Source organism: Anolis carolinensis, chromosome 2 (genome assembly GCF_035594765.1).
Source record: "Anolis carolinensis isolate JA03-04 chromosome 2, rAnoCar3.1.pri, whole genome shotgun sequence".
NCBI classification, from domain to species: Eukaryota; Metazoa; Chordata; class Lepidosauria; order Squamata; family Dactyloidae; genus Anolis; species Anolis carolinensis.
Window position 1 is genome coordinate 323,922,371 of NC_085842.1, and position 22,964 is coordinate 323,945,334.

At 42.4% G+C, this 22,964-nt stretch overlaps 1 protein-coding gene across 3 annotated transcripts in view; it reads right to left on the reverse strand.

Moving 5' to 3' along the window:
- il11ra (interleukin 11 receptor subunit alpha) overlaps positions 1-22,964 on the reverse strand; it is a 247,901-nt gene that overhangs the window by 14,627 nt on the left and 210,310 nt on the right. For all 3 annotated transcript variants that reach the window (XM_062972652.1, XM_062972651.1, XM_062972653.1), the window contains 7 exons: positions 20,865-21,031; positions 14,639-14,753; positions 9,713-9,745; positions 7,178-7,341; positions 6,164-6,327; positions 3,721-3,862; positions 1,613-1,687 (listed from right to left, as the gene is read on the reverse strand). In XM_062972652.1, coding sequence (XP_062828722.1) covers positions 1,613-1,687; positions 3,721-3,862; positions 6,164-6,327; positions 7,178-7,341; positions 9,713-9,745; positions 14,639-14,753; positions 20,865-21,031 — 860 coding nt within the window. The remainder of the gene's footprint in view (positions 1-1,612; positions 1,688-3,720; positions 3,863-6,163; positions 6,328-7,177; positions 7,342-9,712; positions 9,746-14,638; positions 14,754-20,864; positions 21,032-22,964) is intronic.

Genomic DNA, 22,964 nt, shown 5'->3' on the forward strand with positions numbered 1-22,964 from the left:
GTATGTTCTTCCAGTTGTTAGCCATTCACTGATACTTCCTTTCTGCAGCATATTATTATTATTATTATTATTATTAACAATCAGGCTGGGTGGCCATCTGTCAGGGGTGCTTTGCTTGTGCTTTGATGCACAAAGGCAGAAGGGAGTTGGACTCAATGGCCCAAGGGGTCTCTTCCAATTATTATTATTATTATTATTATTATTAACATTGAGGCTGGGTGGCCATCTGTCAGGGCTGCTTTGCTTGTGCTTTTGCTGCACAAAGGCAGAAAGGGGTTGGACTAAATGGCTCAAGGGGTCTCTTCCAACCATTATTATTATTATTATTATTATTATTATTATTATTATTATTATTATTATTAACATTGAGGCTGGGTGGCCATCTGTCAGGGTGCTTTGCTTGTGCTTTCGGTGCACAAAGACAGAAGGGGAATGGACTCAATGGCCCAAAGGGTCTCTTTCAACTCTTTTGTTGTTGTTGTTGTTATTATTATTATTATTATTATTGTTGTTGTTGTTGTTGTTGTTGCTCAATGGCCAACTATAGTCCGGCCCTCCAACTGTCCGAAGGATCGTGAACTGGCCCCCTGTTTAAAAAGTTTGGGGACCCCTGTGTTAGAGCAATGTCGGAGTTGCGACCTTTTGTAAAAGCGCTCAAGACTTCGCTGTTTGGTTGTGCATTTAAGTAAATCAGATCTAATTTGCCAAATAGTCACTGTTGAATGTTTTTATGTTGAATGTTTTTATGTTGAATGTTTTTTTATATTGTGGAATGGTATTTTAAATACCATTTTAAATTCACTCTGGTGGAGAGCGACTAATTAAGAAATAAAGTGAAGCGAAGTGAAGATGTCATTTCCAAATGGGTTCTATCACAAAAACATGGGGAAAGTTTATTAAACTACAAAAACTTTGTTTTCGTGGGACCTTCTACTATAGCACATTTTGCTCTAGTGTTTCAATAAATATCTCGTCGAGTCTCAACCAATTTGATGTAATTTCCAGCCACAAAAACAAAGTTTACGGAAATAGAACAACTACTTCCAAAGTAAGGGCTGCACAAATTAAGCAGGAAATAACACTTTCAAACCAGGAACAGAAACGTTTTCAAATGTTGGTATATAGGGTTTGCTTGGTACCTGGATGCTGCAGAAATCCTGTCTTATATGCAACCTTTAAAAGCACAGGAGCCACCCATTGTTAAGTTGTTGTTATTTATACCCTACTTTATCTTTCCTTTGAGAGACTCAAAGCAGCTTAACATAAAAGCACCAGCATACAATTTAAAATATACAAATATACAAACATAAAAACAGGATTAAATATAAACAGTATTTCAAAAAAATCCCCGTTAAAAAGTTGGAAGAGATCTCCAAAAGCCACTTAGTCCAACCCCAGTCTGCCAGGCAGGAAGACACAATCAAAGCACTCCTGATAGATGGCCATCCAACCATAGATATGATAGATATATCACAGAGTGTATCTACATATCTATCACAGAATCCTAGAATCCAAGGGCCATCTAGACCACCCTTGACAATCAAAGCCTTACTAACAGATGGCCACCCACTTTCTGCTTAATTCCATGTTTTGCAATCATGTATGTACATACCGACTGACTCGTTGGGGGCCAAGGAGGGATCCTCTGCCGGACTTTCGAGCTCGTTGCCCACTGTGGCCACTTGTCCTGAGGAAAAGTAAGGGATCTGCATTATGTGGGGAAGGTAGACCCCAGTAGCCCATGGTTTTGGTGTAGGTTTGGGTCGCATGTGCACTGCTGAATGAATGCAGTTCGACACCATTTTGGCTGCTATGGTTCCATACTATAGAATCCTGGGAGCTGTAGTTTGGTGAGGAGGCCTCAGCACTCTTGAGCAGATGAATGTTGGTGTATTTTGTTGTTAGTGTGAAATGTTAGATCAATTGTTTGCTGTTTGGATTGTGCATCTGTGTTCTGGCAAGCTTTCCAACAGGACACGAGTTAATTACCAGCCAGCCCTGATTGACTGCCTGCAGGGCCAATAGGTCAAGTCTTCCGGTTTCAGCAGTTTGGACGGAACATTCATCATGGACAGTGGAATGTTGGGTGCTGCCAGTGTGTGCTGATAGCTGACGGCGAAGAGAGAGGACATGCTTTACCCTTGCAGGGAAGCATGAGCCCAGAGAGCGATGGTGTTTGTTATTGTAGTTGTATATACTTGTAAATAAATAAAGCCTTAGAACCGCTGGAATCAGCAGAATTACGACTGAGGTGTCATTTGTCGGTGCTGCTTTCGCTGGATGCTTAAGCGGTCTGACTGGAGAGGAGAAGGTGAGAGGACCAATAAATCACCAATAAATCAGGGTGTTGCGGATGCGATTAAAAAAACCCTGACAATGAAGGCTCAAGATCTTGTCCAACTCCAACTCTACTGATTGCATACTATTGAGTCATGGGAATTAAAATGGTGTCGAACTACATTCATTCAGCAGTGTAGATGCACCCCATGTCAGATGGTGGTGGTGGTGGTGGTGGTGGTGGTGGTGATGATGATGATGATGATGATGATGATGATGATGATGATGATAGAAATGCTTGCAAGGGGAGGACAGGTGTCACTCCATCAGTCAGTCCTTGTCCTGGAGTGCCTTACTGTGATGAATGGATTAAATGCAATTGTATGATTGGGGTCTGGCTGGGGCCTATTACGGTCTGGCAAAGCTGAAGACACCATCCTAAAAATGGAACCTGGAAAACTACATTATGAACCACGGAGGTGAAATATTTCATTAACTGTGCTAATGAGAAATCAGGAGAACCGACTGAGAACTTTTGGTGTAAACAACACCTGTTTAAATAGTCAAAGACAATGTTACTTTCAGAAGGAAGGTAAACAATCTATCTATTCCGGGATTCATGGGTCTCCGGCAATGACAGAAATTAACCAAACAACAAAGTAATAGATAACCAAACATAGCTAGATGAAAAGACCCTTTTCCTTTTCAACTGAGTGTCAGATCTGCAAGGATGCAGCATTCATCCTACCTCTTCCTTCCTCCCAACAAGTCTGAACAACTTAACAGAGAGGGATGGTGAGTATGAATGTCAAATGTATGTGGAGGGAATGTCGAGTATGTGTGCTGTTTAACCAATATTTATTTATTTATTTATTTACAGTATTTATATCCCGCCCTTCTTTCTCACCCCGAAGGGGACTCAGGGCGGAACACATATATGGCAAACATTCAATGCCAACAGACAAACAACATTCAGTTTTAGACAGACACAGAGGCATTTAACATCTTTACAGGTTCACGATTCCGGCCACAGGGGGAGCTGTTGCTTCACCGTCCATTGGTGGCTGTTCTTCCTCTTCTTTTCCTCGTGAGCAGTTTTATGGTGTTGTAGATTAGTTAAATTAGCCTCCCGCATAAAGTGTACCTAAATTTTCCCTACTTGACAGATGCAACTGTCTCTTGGGGCTGCTAGGTCAACAGCAAGCCGGGGCTATTTTTTTTTTTTTAATGGTCGGAGGCTTAACCCGACCCGGGCTTCGAACTCATGACCTCTCGGTCAGTAGTGATTTATAGCAGCTGGTTACTAGCCAGCTGCGCCACAGCCCAGCCCCAATATAACTATTATAAAACCAGTACAGGTTCTGTGTGTCGATTTCTTTGTCTGAAAGAGCCTGATATGGTTAAAGAACATTTTTAAAGTTTAAAACGTATTCACGACATTACCGCTGGCAGGCATCCCCCAGGCCTCGGGGCTCCACTCGCTCCAGCTGCCGGCGTCCAAGAAGTCCCTGGCGCTGACCTGCACCACGTGGACCAGGCCGGCCACCACGTCCGTGATCACCTTGGACAGGTTGCCCGTCTCCACCTGAGAAATCCAGGGAACACAGACAGGTCACATCCTTACAAGGAGCCTCCCCAAATCCTTCTCTGGAACCCATTAGGTTAGTGTAAACAGAGGGAGGAACCAGTATTTGGATCTGATACACGCCTTCCTTCGGATGCCGACACAGGTCCTCTTTTTGCCACCTTGAAGTGCATCAAAAGTGAGGGGATCTAATCTGAACCCTGCCATTCACAGGCACCCCCCCCCCAAAAGATGCCCATATTTATTTATTTATTTACAGTATTTATATTCCGCCCTTCTTTCTCACCACGAAGGTGACTCAGGGCAGATCACATTATATACATACAGGGCAAACATTCAATGCCCATAAACACATAGAACCGAGACAGAAACAGACGCAGAGGCAATTTAACCTTCTCCTGAGGGGATGTTAGATTCTGGCCACAGGGGGGAGCAGTTGCTTCATCATCCACTCTGACGGCACTTCCTCATTCCAACGTTGTAAATTAGTTAAATTTGGCTCCCCACTTTATAAGTGGTACCTTATCTCCTACTTGATAGATGCAACTATCTTTTGGGTTGCTAGGTCAGCAACGAGTAGGAGCTATATTTTATTTTTAATTAACGGGTGCTCACCCCGCCACGGGCTGGCTTCGAACTCATGACCTCATGGTCAGAGTGATTTATTGCAGCTGGCTGCTCACCAGCCTGCGCCACAGTCTGGCCCATACAGGCTGTGTTTAGAGGCCTCCGAAGAAAGAGAGTCCATTCCTCCCATTTGAACCCATTGCTTCTTTGTGGCCCGGTCTCTGGAGCAACAGTAAACCAGCTTTTTTCCCCCTTCCTCAGCAGGACTCCCTTCCAAATATTCAAACATGGCTCCTCTTATGTCCCCTTCTCTCAGACTTTTCTCTTCCAAGCGAAACATCCCCTGTAGCTCCCTCATCTGCTCCTCATAGAGTTTCATGGTTTGATCATTTTGCCGACCCTTCTCTGGACCCCTCCCCTCTTGTCCATTTGTGTCCTGTGTCCAGATTTGCTTTGCCCAGATCTGGACACAGGGCTATTCCAGGTGAGAAGGTCTGACCAAAGCAGAAGAGAAAGAGAGAAAGAGAGAGAGAGAACCTCATACCTTGTGGGCCAGCCAAAAGCAAGCCCACTCTTCCTTCTTTAGGATGGATGGCAGCCCGTCAGATATCTAAACCTGGCTCCAGTCTATTCTCAGGTGAAACATATCTCAACTGTTCCTTTTCCAGAACCTGAACCATCTTGGTTACTCTACTTCTTTGCAGCAATCCTGCTTTTCAGAAGCAATTTACCATATTTATTGGAATCTAATGCTCACCTTTTCGGGGCTAAATCACCTTCTCAAAAGTAGGGTCACATTACATTCGTGTGATTTGGTAATTTTAGTGTTGAACCAATGCAAAAGAGAACAATGTTTTATATTTTATATTAATTTTTGCTCCCAAAGACGCACTACGTCTTATTTTGAGGGGATGTCTTATCTTTCCATGAAGAAGAATTCACATTTATTGTTGAACAAAAAAAATGAACATTTATTATATACTGTACAGTAGTTGTCATCACAAACCAGGATAACCAGACAAACTGTGAATCCTATCAAGAATTTCTTGTTACTGCCATTATTTACATGTACAACACTCTATGGTACATACATTTACCGATCCTGCATGCTCTGGTGTTCTGTTCGGCGAGCATGCTTCCAAACAAAAACTTGGCTAGGTCTTACTTTTGGGGGAGGCCTTATATTTAGAAATTCAGCAAAACCTCTACTAGGTCTTATTTTCTGGGGATGTCTTATTTTAGGGGAAATAGGGTATGTATATGCTGGCTCAATGTTATGCAGTGCTGGGATATGTAGTTTGGTGAGGCATCAGCCTTCTTTGGCAGAGAAGTCTCAAGGCCTTGCAAAACTACAGCTCCATAATTTCATATAATTGAGCCATGGCTGGATTCATTCTACAGCACAAATGCACCCCAAGATTTTCTTCTTCATTACTGGAAGCTTTGTTGTTTGAATGCTTTTGTTTTTAAAGGAGGAATTCTATGCAGACAGCAACCGTAATATGCACACCAAAGAGCGCATTTTTGCCACTGTGCATTACATTAGCCAGCAAATACTTTTCTTGATTTCAAGGTTTTGAAAATTGAGGTGCACATTAAATGTGATCGTGCATTATACTTGAGTCAATAACAGCTAAGTTGCATGGTCGGCTAGGCTACTGCCAAAGAGCAGACTCAGGCCGGCGTATTAAAAGGCTAATTCATTAACTGACAGGCTTTGCAAATATGACTCACCACCGACCAGGAGCTGTAGACGATGGGCCGATACTGGATCCGGAACTGAAGCTGGAAGGAGGGCTTCTTTGGCCAGCTGGACGGGTATGCCCAGCTGACCAGCAGCTGCTGGGGGGCAAAGGGCACCGGATCCACCCGAAGGCCCTCCGGAGGGTCCGGCTTGACTGCGGAGGATGCAAAGAACATGGTTAGAAGCCTGGATATTGAGAGGGGCACCTGGATTTGGGCCTCCTGCAAGTCCAGATCCTAGGTGTTGCACCTCAGCACTGGTTCACCTTGTTCTTAACACACACTCCACCACAGCAGACTTGGTTTCTTCAGTTTATTGACAAAAATAGCAAAATCTTAATAAAAAGCAGTAAAGAAAGCAGTAATCCAAAGGTCAAAGTCTCTGTAGAAAATAGTTCAAAATCTCTAATATAGCAAATCAGTCCTGAAAAACAAGGTAGCGTGAACTCCAAAATACAATCCAAATACAGAGTCTAGGCAAGAATAAAAACAAGAATCTTTTTCCATGAGCAGAGACAAGGCAGGAATTAAGCTTCCAAAATCAGCGTTGCTTCATCTGAAATCTTTCCCTGTTTCTCCCTATTTAACCATGCTTACAAGCTAAGAAAGCATTCCTCTGACCTTGGGTTCCCACACGTTTACTAGCGATTCTCACAGAATGCCTGGGACGAACTCTTAACCTTAATCTTGTGTCTCTATCTAAGGAAAACTCCTCTGACTCGCTGCCAGAGCCACCTGGACTTTGTTGATGTTCTAAATCTTGTGAAAGGTCACCCTTATCACTAAATTCAGCTTCTCTGCTAGCCTGCAGCCTTTCTGACAATTCAGAACCTTCAACATTTCCTTGGTCAACCTGCATAAACCCAAATCCTCCTTCATCATCAGACTGAACCACAACACTAGGGAACTCTATGCTCCTTGAAGGAGAAATGGAGGAGTAGCACAGGCACTGACATTTGGAGGGGGTCCCTCCCCAAACCTGCTCTTCCAAAGGCCAGGACTCACTGATGGCGTGGAGGGTGACGTCCAGGAGGCGGAAGCTGGCTCCCAGTGGGTTGACCTCCGTCACGTTCATGCGATAGGTGCTCCAGAACTCAGACTTGCTGACCGTACAGGAGAATGGGCGGGAGGGGTCCTGGACGCACGGCCTCACGTCGCCGGATGGGGAACTGCTCAGTCCAAAAGAAAAATGACATACGAAGAAGAAAAGGGAAGGGATGTTATGGATCAGTCTGAAACTTCAAATGAAGCCTTAGGAGAGACCATGTGAACAACAAGATGTTAATGACAACCATTTGGATGAGGAAGGAGCAAACTTTGCCCTTCCAGGTATTTTGGACTTCAAATCTCACCATTCCTAACAGCCTACTACAGTTCCCAGAAGCCCCCAGCCTGCGAATGCAGGCTGGGGGCTTCTGGGAGCTGTAGTAGGCTGTTAGGAATGGTGGGAGTTGAAGTCCAAAACACCTGGAAGGGCAAACTTTGCTATATGTAGATAGGATTTAGGATTTAGGTTCCATGGTGTAAACAATGAGATGCTAGATTTATTTGCATTCTAGGGAAAGGAGTAGAAAGGAGGAGGAGGAGGAATCATTCCCAGGAAAGCTGAGTGGCTTTGCATGTTAATGAATGGGAACAAAGCCCATGAGAATAGCTGAATTGCTTGCAATGAAACACACAATGTAATTGCAAAAGCCTTCAGGTCTAACAACAGCAATGTGCTGTGATCAAGTCTATTTTCCAAACCTTTGCTTTCTGAACCGGAGGTATGCCTTGCCTATACACATTGCAATGGAAGATGCTCCATCTTTTTATTTCTCTTTACCATCTCTTAAGAGGATTTGTTCTCTGCTTTTTGTATCTTAATGGTACTGTGGGGGCCGGACTGTGGGGGGGGGGGGGGTGGGGCTGTGGTGCAGCTGGTTAGTAGCCAGCTGAAATAAATCATTACTGACCAAGAGTGATGAAGGTGTATTGGGAAAATATAATACTTGTATTGGAAACTATATATTGAATGTAATCATATTAGAAATAGAAATAGGAAAAATGTAATCACAAGCAGACTGTGTGCATACAGCCCCAAAATACACTCTGTTCAGCAAATAACTGTCTCTCCATAAGCGGAGACCAAAAGTTCACCCTAAGTGCCAGAGACATATGTTAAGTGTCAACAAGAATAGATAAGCTAATGGACAAAAGACAAATTAAGGCTTTTTGGGATGTCAAGATAAGACCTGGTGCCATGTAGGAGTACTAATGACTCTCTGACAAGCTAAGATAGGGAGGAATTCCTTAATTAATGGATCCCTGAGAGCCTAGATGGGAATTCTTTAGATAAGGCCTAATGGAGGGTCAGAGGTCTTGAAAGTAGTCTAGATTTTAGGAAAATGCAAATGTAGCTTTTAGTAAAGTGCAAAGTAAGACTTTTTTGACACGAATTGGTGATGGATAATGCCTCTATGAATGCAAAATGAATGCAAAAATAGTATATAAGAACCTGTGTTTCTTTGTTATGTACCCTTTTTTCCTGGAGACAGGAGGGTCTATATTCTCTCTGGCCACTGAGAATAAATGTCTTTTTTTTCTACAGCCACCTGAACTCTCTTTGTCTCATTACCTCAAACCTTTGTCTGCCATTTCAAGAGGTCATGGGATCAAAGCCTGGGTCGGATTGAGCTCCTGACCTTTAATAGCCCTAGCTCGCTGTCCGCCTAAGCAGCTTGAAAAACAGTTGCATCTGTTGGGTAGAAAATTCTAGGTACTAGCATTCTCTCCTGATGTTCCACCCACATCTATGGCAAGCATTCTCAGAGGCATCCTCAGACTTCACAACCTCTGAGGGTGCCTGCCATAGATGTGGGGGAAACGTCAGGAGAGAATGCTTCTGGAACATGGCCAGACAGCCCAGAAAACTCACAGCTACCCAGATAGAAAAGGGATTGCAATGAGACACAGAAAGGGTTGCAAAGAGACAGAGAAAGGATTATTTATTTGCGGTTTTTATATTGTGGATTGCAAAGAGACAGATCAAAGGTTGCAAAGTGATAGAGAAAGGATCGCAGAGAGATAGAAAAGGGATTGCAAAAAAGATAGAAAAAAGATTGCAGAGATAGAGAAAGAATTGCAAAGAGATAAAGTTTTGCAAAAAGATAGAAATGGGATTGTAAAGAGATAAAAGGTTGCAAAGAGATACAGAAATGATGATGATAATGATGATGATGATGATTACTATTATTATATTTATATTTTGCTTTCCTCTCTTAAACGAGACTCAAAGCAGCTTGCAAAGGATGATGATTATTTTATTTGTATCCCATTATGATTGAGATGCAAAGCAGCTCACAATAATTAAAAAAATACAATTTAAAATCTCCAGCTTATACATATTGTCATCATCATCATCATCATCATCATCATCATCATCATCATCATCATCATCATTTATACCCAGCTTTTCTCCATGTAATGTATAGAGAGAGCATTTCTAAGAAGACAAGGAGTGCAACTCGCATCCAGACTGTGACATTTTCTAGATCGTACCTTTGATTCCCATTTCCAAGTAGCTGCCTTTTCCTGAAAAAAAAAAAAAGACAGAAAAAAGAGAAAGTATTTTTGGGGAAAATATACATTTCATGGAGAAAAATAGAATTTCTCATTTGATAGAAACAGCAGACTCAAGGTCAGGGAAATCCAACATGTAAACAAAACAACCCACTAAACACAACAACAGCTACTTTTCTATTGTACTTTAAAAAGAACAACTTAAACTGTTTCTGGGATTGTCAATAGGTTGATTACATCTTCATATTGATCTTTTGCATGTTTGACTATTTTTTATATTAATAATTTTTATTAAATGAAGTTAATAGGAAACAAAATATAAAAAGGAGAAACATCTAGAGATAGTCGAATCCATCTAATAGAGGTATGTCGTTCCCACAAACAGATACACTGCAATGTTCTATTTGGACTCCTTACTTACTTTTTGCTACCTTTTTATCAATAAACTGTTATATCAAGTCTATCTCAGTAGTGTGTGTTGAGAGCAAGATGGACCCTCGCTGGGGTGCAACATTATTCTTATCACATCTTGTATCTGGTCCCCAGCCAACATCACAACAGGGCTGGGCTGTGGCGCAGCTGGTTAGTAGCCAGCTGCAATAAATCACTACTGACCAAGAGGTCATGGGATCGAAGCTTGGGTCGGAATGAGCTCCCGACTCTTAATAGCCCTAGCTCGCTGTTGACCTAAGCAGCTTGAAAAACAGTTGCATCTGTTATGTAGAAAATTCTAGGTGCCGCTTTATGCGGGGAGGCTAATTTAACTAATTTACGGCTCCATAAAATCTGCCAGCAGAGTGTGGAAAGGAATGAGGAAGTACTACTATCAAGGACTCGGTGTCACAAGCAGACAATGAAGCGGCAGCTCCCCTTGTGGGTGGAATCAAGCATACCCTCATGAAGCCGGAAGCTGGGAAATGTTAAATTGCCTCTGTGTCTGTCTATATGTTTGTATGTCTAATAATGGCATTGAATGCTTTCCATATGTATGTGTGCATTGTAATTCTCCCTGAGTCCCCTTTCGGGTGAGAAGGGCAGAATATAAATACTGTAAATAAATAAACAAATCTCTTCACATGCTGATATTCCATACTAATCCGGTTATGGCTTTGAATTCAGGCTCGGTTTGGTTCCAATCACACTATGCAACACGATATTTGTTCCCGGGTTACTAATGTCATTTCCTAATTGGTTCTGTCATAAAAACATGGGAGGGGGGGAAAGTTTATTAAACTGAAAAAAAATGATTTTGCAGGACATTCTGCAACACGTTTTGCTAGAATTTTTCAGTGATCGAGCGTCAACCAATTCAACCTAGTTTGTGGCAGCTACAAAAACAATGTTTCTGGAGTAGACTTTCAAAGTAAGGGCTGCACAATTAAACAGGAAGTAACACTTTCGAAGTAGAAACATAATTTTTTTTCAACTTTTTGTTGCATAGTGGTATTCACTTTGAATGCGATTTACTGTTTCTTGGCAGAATGGGGGTGGACTGGATGGCCCATGAGGTCTCGTCCGACTCTAGGATTCTATGATTCTGTTCAGCCCTGACGAATGACCCGGACTGGACATGAGCCTCCCTGAAAGGTATGGATTCCTTTGTGGCAGAATGGGGTTGGACTAGATGGCCTTTGGGAGACCCTTATGAATTGAAGATGCTATAATAGTAGAACTACTGCCTTCTTTGGAAGTCTTTAAACAGGCGGAAAACACTGCGCTGGATGCCCGCCCTTTGTTTTGGCCTCTGCGCCTCCATTTTATTGAGCCACGAGGGAGCGTGGTTTTGGGTTCGGTTCCTGCCCGGCTCCGGCGGTGGAGACAGTGGGCCTGGCACCGTCCATTCTGGGCCTGGGACTCCATTTGTCTGGAACAAGGAGTCCTCCCGTTTGCCTTGCTTTGCTGGAACGCCAATCGGGCCCGTGAGTATCGATTTGGACGGTGCAATGGAAATCCGCGTGATCCGTGGTTCTTTTTCCCCCTTTTCTTTTGGGGGATCAGCCTTTGTTCCAAGAAGGGCTGCAGCCAAGGAACTGGGCTGGAAAATAACAGAGCAATTTGCTACCCAATTTAAGAGTAATGGAGGAAGAGGGTGTGGAGGCACAGTCACATCAGGTCAGGCTTTGGACTTGGAAAAGCTACTGCTCCTGGGGCACATCTACGAGGGTTGAATGAAAAGTAATGCCTCACCCTTCGTAACTCCTCAACACATAGCCGTACTGGTCTGGGGCAGGTCCTGGCTTGTTCAGGAGGCTCTCCTCTGCAATTCCATTTGGCGGGAAGCCTTAGCATTGAACGGTTGTGTTGTTAAAGTCAAAGTATGGAACCCTGCGCAGACGGGGAAGCCTTAGCATTGAATGGTTATATTGTTAAAGTGCAAAGTATGGAACCCTGCGCAGACGGGGAAGCCTTAGCATTGAACGGTTGTGTTGTTAAAGTGCGAAGTATGGAACCCTGCGCAGACGGGGAAGCCTTAGCATTGAACGGTTGAGTTGTTAAAGTCAAAGTATGGAACCCTGCGCAGACGGGGAAGCCTTAGCATTGAATGGTTGTGTTGTTAAAGTGTGAAGTATGGAACCCTGCGCAGACGGGGAAGCCTTAGCATTGAACGGTTATATTGTTAAAGTGCAAAGTATGGAACCCTGCGCAGACGGGGAAGCCTTAGCATTGAACGGTTGTGTTGTTAAAGTGTGAAGTATGGAACCCTGCGCAGATGGGGAAGCCTTAGCATTGAACGGTTGAGTTGTTAAAGTCAAAGTATGGAACCCTGCGCAGACGGGGAAGCCTTAGCATTGAATGGTTGTGTTGTTAAAGTGTGAAGTATGGAACCCTGCGCAGACGGGGAAGCCTTAGCATTGAATGGTTGTGTTGTTAAAGTCAAAGTATGGAACCCTGCGCAGATGGGGAAGCCTTAGCATTGAACGGTTGTGTTGTTAAAGTGCGAAGTATGGAACCCTGCGCAGACGGGGAAGCCTTAGCATTGGACGGTTGTGTTGTTAAAGTGCGAAGTATGGAACCCTGCGCAGACGGGGAAGCCTTAGCATTGAACGGTTGTATTGTTAAAGTGTGAAGTATGGAACCCTGTGCAGACGGAGAAGCCTTTGCATTGAACGGTTGTGTTGTTAAAGTGTGAAATATGGAACCCTGAGCAGACGGGGAAGCCTTAGCATTGAACGGTTGTATTGTTAAAGTGTGAAGTATGGAACCCTGTGCAGACGGAGAAGCCTTTGCATTGAACGGTTGTGTTGTTAAAGTGTGAAATATGGAACCCTGAGCAGACGGGGAAGCCTTAGCATTGAACGGTTGTGTTGTTAAAGTGTGAAGTATGGAACCCTGCGCAGACGGGGAAGCCTTAGCATTGAACGGTTGTGTTGTTAAAGTATGAAGTATGGAACCCTGTGCAGACGGGGAAGCCTTTGCATTGAACGGTTGTGTTGTTAAAGTGTGAAGTATGGAACCCTGCGCAGACGGGGAAGCCTTAGCATTGAACGGTTGTGTTGTTAAAGTGTGAAGTATGGAACCCTGCGCAGACGGGGAAGCCTTAGCATTGAACGGTTGTGTTGTTAAAGTGTGAAGTATGGAACCCTGCGCAGACGGGGAAGCCTTAGCATTGAACGGTTGTGTTGTTAAAGTGTGAAATATGGAACCCTGCGCAGACGGGGAAGCCTTAGCATTGGACGGTTGTGTTGTTAAAGTGTGAAGTATGGAACCCTGCGCAGACGGGGAAGCCTTAGCATTGAACGGTTGTGTTATTAAAGTGCAAAGTATGGAACCCTGCGCAGACAGTCGTCAATGTGACTCAAGCAACGTGCAGTCACTGAATTCTTGACTGCAGAAGGTGTCACCCCAAAGGAGATTCATCAGAGAGTGCAAGCTGTGTATGGGGATTGTGTTGATGTGAGTCCTGTGCATAGTTGGGGAGTAAGTTTGAAGATGTCGAGGTGGGAACATATGACAAAGAGTTGGATTTCCTGTGACAGCAACCACCGAGTTTCACAAGCAAAAGGTTGACAGATTGATTTTATGGTGATTGTTGTTTCTCTCAGAGAGAAATTTCAAGCATCATTGGCATTTCACAATAACGTGTGAGTCACATTATTGCTTTGCTTGGCTCTCGGAAGATCTGTGCACGATGGGTCCTGTGAGACACCGGTTGCGGAAACAGAGTGTCCACTTCTACCATGACTGCTTCAGAAAATTTGTTCATTGTTGGCAGAAATGTATCCAATTGTTTGGTGATTATGTGGAAATAGTAGTAGTTAATGTTGGATTTTGGTTGTATGTATATGAAATGTAAATCAAGTGTTTCTGCTGTTTTGCAAGTGTGTGTTTCAGCAATGAAACAGTTAACAGCAGGCCAGTTTGACTGACAGCCTGCTGTGACCTATGAGGCATGATTTCCGGCCTTGGAGGTCAGAACTTCCTTCGGACTGTGGAATGTGCTTTCTTATCAGTTGAGCTGCGTTTTGGCGTGCTGAGAGGCAAAAGAAAAATGCCAGTTTCGCGGTATGGCTTTTGCTGCATTTTGTAAATATAATGTGTAAATACTGAATAAACGTTTAAACTACAGATTGCAGATGACTTTGGAGGAATTGGTGAGGGCAGAAGGTTCACCAATTCGTCAGGGTGCTGATCTGGAGAAGATGATCGATGGTGTTTGAAGAAACCTACCCAACATGCACCCTGACCCCTGGCTCTGCATCCTGACAGTTAAAGGGCACGTTCTAAGGATTATTTCTGCATTTGATTTATTAAAATATTCCCATCTAAACCCAAGTTACGAAGGTGGAGGCATTACTTTTCATTCAACCCTCGTACACTGTAGAATTAATGCACTTTGGCACCACTTGAGCCTCCATGCCCTTATGCTATGGAATTGCCATTTTATAAATATACGGAGAGCCATACCTGTAGGTGGTGATGTATTTGGTGGGAAGGAAGGTCTCGACGCTGGAGGCCCAGAAGCAGGAGAAGTTCTCGTAGTCGGAGGCCTGGCATGAAATGGAAGGCATCTCTGGAAGGCCTGCAAAAAAGTGGAGAAAAGGGGCTTATTTGGGGGTGGGATTCCTCCAGAAGAAGGGCCTTTCGGTCTCCAGTCTCTCAGGTAAAACCTGGGCTGTCTTCTGCTACAGACTGTCCAATATACAATCCTACATGTTGGCAAAATACATAAAATGCACAGATATACGATGGGCGACACTTGGCTTTGTAACGGTCCCTGGGAAAGGGATCTAGGAGTCTTAGGAGACCTCAACATGCGCCAAGAGTGTGATGCAGCAGATAAAAAGGCCAATGTGATACTAAGCTGCATCAAGAAAATTATAGTGTTTGGCAGAGAATACTTCAAATTAAGATTAGTTTAGACCCCAAGTTGCTCCTCCTGGGTATGTATGACAACGTAGAGGGGAAAAAAAATAAAGAAATCTTATTTAATTATCTGATAACAGCAGCAAGAATAACATATGCTAAGGGATGGAGGGGAAAAAACAGTCCAGATATAAAAAACTGGTTTATTAAGATTTTGGAAATTATGAGTGCAGACAAATTAACATACTTATTATCGAACACTCAAGGCAAACCCAAAAAACAAACAGATTGGGAATTAGTTACAAACTATATAAGAACAGAGAACTGTAAAGTGATAATATAAGGATACAATAGCCAAAGATAAAAGACTACACAACTGCCCCGGAATAAACACTAAAGGAGAGAAAAATAATACAACAAACAAATAGAAGAGGAAATACAAGGGTGTAGTTTATACCAAATGAATACGATACGTAACAACACACATCTGATGGAAGTCAATTTTAATTATATGTGATAACTGTTAGTACAGTAGAGTCTCACTTATCCAACACTCGCTTATCCAACGTTCTGGATTCTCCAACGCATTTTTGTAGTCAATGTTTTCAATACATCATGATATTTTGGTGCTAAATTCGTAAATACAGTAATTACTACATGACATTACTGCGTATTGAATTACTTTTTCTATCAAATTTGTTGTATAACATAATGTTTTGGTGCTTAATTTGTAAAATCATAACCTAATTTGATGTTTAATAGGCTTTTTCTTAATCCCTCCTTATTATCCAACATATTCGCTTATCCAACGTTCTGCCAGCCCGTTTATGTTGGATAAGTGAGACTCTACTGTATTTAAGTGATGTTCTGATTTTTTGTTTTGTGCTTTCTGTTTTCTGTTTCTGTCCTCTTTTTCTTTTTCCTTTTGTTTCCTGATGTAGGGTTTCGATTAATAAATTTCCCCTAACCTCCTATATATATATTTCTTACCCCCCATGTTATCCCCTTTCACTGTGTGTAATGGTCGACGTGATTCACACCCCTTGGCAAATGACTTTAATAAAAAATTATTTAAAAAAAATTATAGTGTTTGGATCCAAGGAAGTCGTAGTCTTAGTCTCGTCTCTGCTCTGCTTTGGTCAGACCTTCTCACCTGGAATAATAAGCCTGTGTCCAGTTCTGGGTGAAGCAATTCAAGAAGGACATGGACCAGATGAGTCCAGAAATCGCTCCCTACCTCAGGAACTCCCTCCCAAAAGAACTGAAAACTGCTCCTTCCGTCCTCTCCTTTAAGAAGCTGTTAAAAACTTACTTGTGAACTCAAGCATATGGGGAGGAGGAGGATTAGTACTTTCCTTGAATTTTGACCCAGCTCCTGGAGACTTACCTTTGTCCGGATGGCCCATTGCTAATTGTAGGATACGTTTAATTGTATTAATGGCTTCTGACCATTACTAGAGTCATTAGAGTAGGGGTCCCCAAACTAAGGCCCGGGGGCCGGATGCGGCCCTCCAAGGTCATTTACCTGGCCCGCGCCCTCAGTTTTATAATATAATATATTGTATATACATATAATATTGATAATATTATAATGTAATACAATATGACACTAATAATAATACCATACAATGGTATTAATTATATATTACTAATAATATTACTAATAATATTACAGTAGAGTGGTATAGTTCAATATAGTAATATATAATGCTAATAGTGTGCTATGCTAATAATATAACATATTGTATGTACATATAATTTGTAAGCCACTCTGAGTCCCATTTGGGGTGAGAAGGGTGTGATACAAATGTAGTAAATATAGTAAATAAATAAAGTAAATAAATAAATAAATTTTAGACTTAGGCTCGCCCAAAGTCTGAAATGACTTGAAGGCACACAACAACAACAACAACAACAACAATCCTAATTAACTTGACTATCTCATTGGCCAGAAGCAGGCCCACACTTCCCAGTGAAATCCTAATAAATGTATGTTGGTTAAAATTGTTTTTATTTTTAAATATTGTATTGCTCTTTTATTGTTATTTCATTGTTCTTGTTGTTGTTGTTTTTGCACTACAAATAAGACATGTGTAGTCTACATCGGAATTTGTTTGTATTTTTTTTTTTCAAATGATAATTTGGCCCCTCAACAGTTTGAAGGATTGTGGACTGGCCCTCTGCATAAAAAGTTTGGGGACCCCTGCATTAGAGAAATGTGTCTCAATTATTTTGTTCAAATTCCTCACCTATTATTTTGAGTTGTTTTGTAAGTATATCCCGATGTAGTTGATTGTTTATTATGTGAATTGTTTTTTATGTTATGGTATGTTTCTCAGGCATTGAACGTTTGCCGATCTTTTGCAGTTCACTGCCGTGGGTCCCATTTGGGAGATAGGGTCCTCTCCTCCTCTCCTTCCATAGGAGCTTAAAAACCTGGCTCTTCCAAAAGGCCTTTGATACCTAATTTGATGTTGGACTGATCCATCTGCCCATTTCATAATAGCCCCCCATTTCGAGATGTTGCCAATGCTATTTTGCACTTTATTGTCCATTTCTACCGGCACATTCTGTTCTGGATTTTATGAATTAGCCTCCTGTTTTAATATTGTATGTTTTTGTATGCTTCTTGCCGATTTTAACGATTGTTTTATTGCTATGGATGTTTTACTGGTATAATTGTTTTATAGTCGTGTTACTGATATTGATTGTTCTATCGGGCTAGGCCCCATGTAAGCCGCCCCGAGTCCCTTCGGGGAGATGGGGCGGGGTATAAAAATAAAGTTGTTATTATTATTATTATTATTATTATTATTATTATTATTATTATTGACACAACGATGTTGTATGGCACAGCAAACAAGATAGACATGCTGGATTTCGTTTCGCAAAACCACAAGTCGAACACTTCCCAAGTGTCTAGGACTGTGTGATGTATTTTCGGATGATGTGTGCAGATCCCAGTAGGGTGGCCTTTTGCAGTTGGCAGATGGTGATTTTGTCAATGTCTATTGTTTCCAAATGCCGGCTGAGATCTTTTGGCACAGCACCCAGTGTGCCCATCACCACCGGGACCACCTGTACTGGTTTCTGCCAGAGTCTTTGAAGTTCAGTCTTGAGGTCCTGATAGCGGCTGAGTTTTTCCTGTTGTTTTTCATCTATGCGACTGTCACCTGGGATGGCAACATCAATGATCCAAACCTTGTTCTTTTCCACAACTGTGATGTCTGGTGTGTTGTGTTCCAGAACTTTGTCAGTCTGGATTCGGAAGTCCCACAGTATCTTTGCATGTTCATTTTCCAATACTTTTGCAGGTTTGTGATCCCACCAATTCTTTGCTGCTGGGAGGTGGTACTTGAGGCATAAGTTCCAATGAATCATTTGGGCCACATAGTTGTGCCTCTGTTTGTAGTCTGTCTGTGCGATTTTCTTACAGCATATTATTATTATTATTATTATTATTATTATTATTATTATTATTATTATTATTATTAGGTGGTATAGAAATAAAGATGATGATGATGATGATGATCTACATATATAGAACTCCAATATGCCGACGACAACGTAGTCGGTGCGCACTCAGAAGAAGACCTACAAGCCACTCTAAACACCTTCGCAGAAGCATACGAGAAGCTCGGCCTCTCACTGAACATCGAGAAAACCAAAGTGCTCTTCCAACAGGCAACAGCTAATCCCTCTGCAAAGCCAGGAATACAGATTAATGGTGTCACATTAGAAAACGTTGACCACTTCCGCTCCCTTGGCAGCCACACAACACCGCCTGAGCTCTGCGAGTGCAGCATTTTTCCGAATGAAGCAGAGAGTGTTTGATTATTGGGACATCCGTAGAGAGACCAAGGTGCTTGTTTACAAAGCCATTTCCCTCCCAACCCTGCTCTACGCCTGCGAAATGTGGACTGTCTACAAACATCACACCCAACTCCTGGAGCGTTTCCATCAGCGTTGCCTCAGGAAAATCCTGCCAATCTCTTGGGAAGACAGGCGGACAAATGTCAGCATGCTTGAGGAAGCAAAGACCACCAGCATTGAAGAGATGCTCCTACGCCATCAACTCCGCTGGACTAAAGGCCACGTTGTCCGAATGCCCAAAGATCACCGTCTCCCAAAGCAGCTACTCAACTCCGAACTCAAGAACGGGAAACGGAATGTTGGTGGGCAGGAAAAGAGATTGAAAGATGGGCTCAAAGCCAACCTTAAAAACTGTGGAATAGACACCAAGAGAGAACTGGGAAGCCCTGGCCCTTGAGTGCTCTAACTGGAGGTCAGCTGTGACCAGCAGTGCTGCAGAGTTCGAAGAGACATGAATGGAGGGCTTAAGGGAGAAATGTGCCAAGAGGAAGGAGCATCAAGCCAACCCCAACCGGGACCGCCTTCCACCTGGAAACCGATGTCCTCACTGCGGGAGAATATGCGGGTCAAGAATAGGTCTACGAGGGATCGCCTAAGTAAGTAAGTAAGTCTACATATATAATGCATATTGGGGATGGCATATAATTTTGTTGTAAAATGCACAATAAGAATAAAGTTATTCTATTCTAAATGTAATGATTGATCCTGGGTGGCATGAGGGACTGTGCAAGAGCAATTAGAAGTGGAAGGACGGGTGTTTTGTTTTTGTAATTCTATGTATATCATGCATATTGGGGGTGGCATTTAATTTTGTTGTATGATGTACAATGACAATAAAAGTCCAGTTAAAAAGACCATAAAAGCAGAGCACTTGATGAACCAGCCTGGACACAGTATATTATTTGAGAACACAGAAATGCTGGACCATTCCAACAACTATCATGTCAGACTACACAGAGAAGCCATTGAAATCCACAAGCATGTGGACAACTTCAACAGAAAGGAAGAAATCATGAAAGTGAACAAAATCTGGCTCCCAGTATTACAAAACTCCAAAATCAAAACAGTAGATGGGAACCAACACTCTGAGGGCAGAGGGCAGCTAATGACTGAACAAAGGATGCCCCCAGGCAAGAAACAAAAACCTTTCCAATGCTAATTAGGGTGATTAACTGAAACATTAACGCTGGCTTCCCAGTGACAAAGGACTCTTGCCACACCCTGGACTCTACACAGATATATATATTCTTTCCTTTCCTTACTTAGTTTATCCATACCTCACAACCTCTGAGGATGCCTGCCATAGATGTGGGTGAAACGTCAGGAGAGAATGCTTCTGGAACATGGCCACACAGCCCGAAAGACATACAACAACCCAATGACAATAAAAGTTATCCTATTGTATTCTACTAGCTGTGCCCGGCCACGCGTGGTGTTGGTTAAAAATTGTTGTGTAATTTTTATTTGACGTTATTTGTATTTTTAAACTAATTTTATTGTAAGTTATCTTTTTATTTATTATATTTTATTATTTTCTTGTATTATTTTTAGTTATTTTCTGTTATTATAGTATTTTATTGTATTATTTTTTTTAGTGTTTTTTATTATTTTTTATTGGGTTGCTAGGAGACCAAGTTGGAAGAGCTTAGCCTTCTAACTGGCAGCAAATGGATAAAAGCAATTATTCCTCTCTCTCTAATTAGGACTTTATTTTTCTTTTCTTTTTGTTGTATCAACCTAGAGGCGTGGATGATGGGTTGTGTTGTCAAATTTCGAGGTTGGGGGGCCTATAGTTTTGTTGTTTTGTGGGTCGCCGTGATGCCATCACTCTTTTATATATATAGATGGAGTGTTTGCCCAATGGGGGATCTGAGGAACCCTCCCCTTCCCATCTAGTCCACCACACACACACACATTGGGGTCCCCACAAAGCCCCCCAGACCCCAGGGCTTACGTCCGAGGCGGAGCGTGGTGGAGCCCAGGAGGGTCCCTCCGGCGTCGTGGCAGCTGTAGAGTCCCTCGGCATTGCGCTGGGCTTGCGTCAGGAAGAGCTGGCCCTGATGGACCGCAGAGCCTTCGGGGAGGATCGGGGCCCCGTTCCAGCGCCACGTGACGGAGGAGCTGCAGCACAGGGAGAAATAATCTGGTTCTTAACGTCAACAAGACCAAGGAGCTCATCGTGGATTATAGGAAGAACAGACCAGAAATTTAGCCCTTGGTCATAAATATTACTGTATATGCATGTATGTGACTAAGTTTCTGTGGGATCACTACTTGTGTAAGTGTGTGTTAAGAGAAAAACACCTGGTTAATTACAACTCATGGTTGAGTAATTGGAACCATCAGGGCTAACAGGCTTGAGCCACTCCCTGAATGGGGTATATCTGGGAAATGTTTGCAATGTCTTTTGGGGACTTACTGGGGGATTTACTGAATGCTTGCTGAGAGCCTACTATGAAGTTGCATGAATTTAATGCAAGAGACTATGTGAGTTTTTGTTGCTGGAAGTTTTATTATGATTTATTGACTCTGCTACTTAAGAGTAAATTTTGATTTTCTCTTCCATTTTCGTGGCTTGTTTTTTCTTTTGGGAAGGTAACAGCGCTCCATGCAATCATGCCGGCCACATGACCTGGAGATGTCTATGGACAACGCTGGCTCTTCGGCTTAGAAATGGAGATGAGCACCAACCCCCAGAGTCGGTCACGTTGGACTTAACGTCAGGGGAAACCTTTACCTTTACCTTTACACATACTTGTAAACCGCCCTTAGTCCCCTTCGGGGTGAGAAGGGCGGGATATAAATGTCGCTAATAAATAATAAATAATAAAACAACAATGGTTCCTATACTCTATATAAGGAGGTTGGCCAGAAAATGCCTTTACATCACCTTATTCAGCCCAGAAACTCTAGGTATCAGAACATGGGACAAAAGCAACAGCTGATGACTCTGTTATTACATTTTCAAAGCAGTTATCAAAATCAAGAAGCTCTACTTAGAATGGAAGTTGAGCACTTAGGAATGAGATTAGCTTTGGCCAAGATTGCAACTAACATGTAGATCCCGAGTGGCACACAAAACAGGCCATTTTGTGTCTCCCCAGAGGAGGTCAAATTCTTTCTGCAAAAAAATATATTGAGAATGCTCCCCAAATGGTCTCTGGGGATGTGGAGGGCATTTCCATAGCAAACTTTTGTTTTGTTTTCTCCAGGACTAATGCAGTGGGGCAACCCACCCCACCTCATTCCATAGTTGCTCACCCATGGTGTAGATAATGTGCCACCACATTTGCACATCACACTGAATAGTAATGTTCATTATGCTAATAAGTTTTTTTCCAAATTAAAATTCTACAGATACAAGTGAAAATAGATATAAAACATTTGGTAGTAGACAGTGAGATAACTTACTTATTTAACATCTGGTATATTGTGATTTGAACAGGTCTAGATCTAAACAGCAGTAGTGGAAAAAGTGTATATAACAAAGTTTGTAGTTTGTCAGGGAGGTTGGTCTTCTGCCCAGCAACAAATTTGGCAGGAAGTTTGTTGTTCAATAACTGATCCTTTGATATATAAGTTAAAGCTTTACCCAAGGATTTCAACATGGAGCTCTGAAATGATGTTTCCAGTGTATCTTTTTCCTTCCCTATTTGTGGATACAACAAAGGACTGGATAAGTCTGGACAGGACTGCACGCAGTTTGTTTTTCTAGAAACCCGTAACAATAAATGGGGACCAAGAGGGGCAGGCGGCCAGTTTCAAGTTCTTGGGTGACACTGTGAAGGTGGATCAGCGATCGTACGGCAGCCGCGTTGGTGAAGAGGGCCCAACAGAGATTGTATGATTATCTGAGACTTCTAAGGAACCAACAACAGAATGGAAAACTACTGGTGATGTTCTACTGCTATGCTAAAGAGAGTGTCCTAACCTACTGCACCTGCGCATGGTTTGGTAATTGCACAGTGGAAGAGAGGAAGGTGCTCCCTTCTGCACAGAGACTCATGAATTGCCCTCTTTCTCCCCTCTTTAGAAGAACTTTATAGGTCCCGTA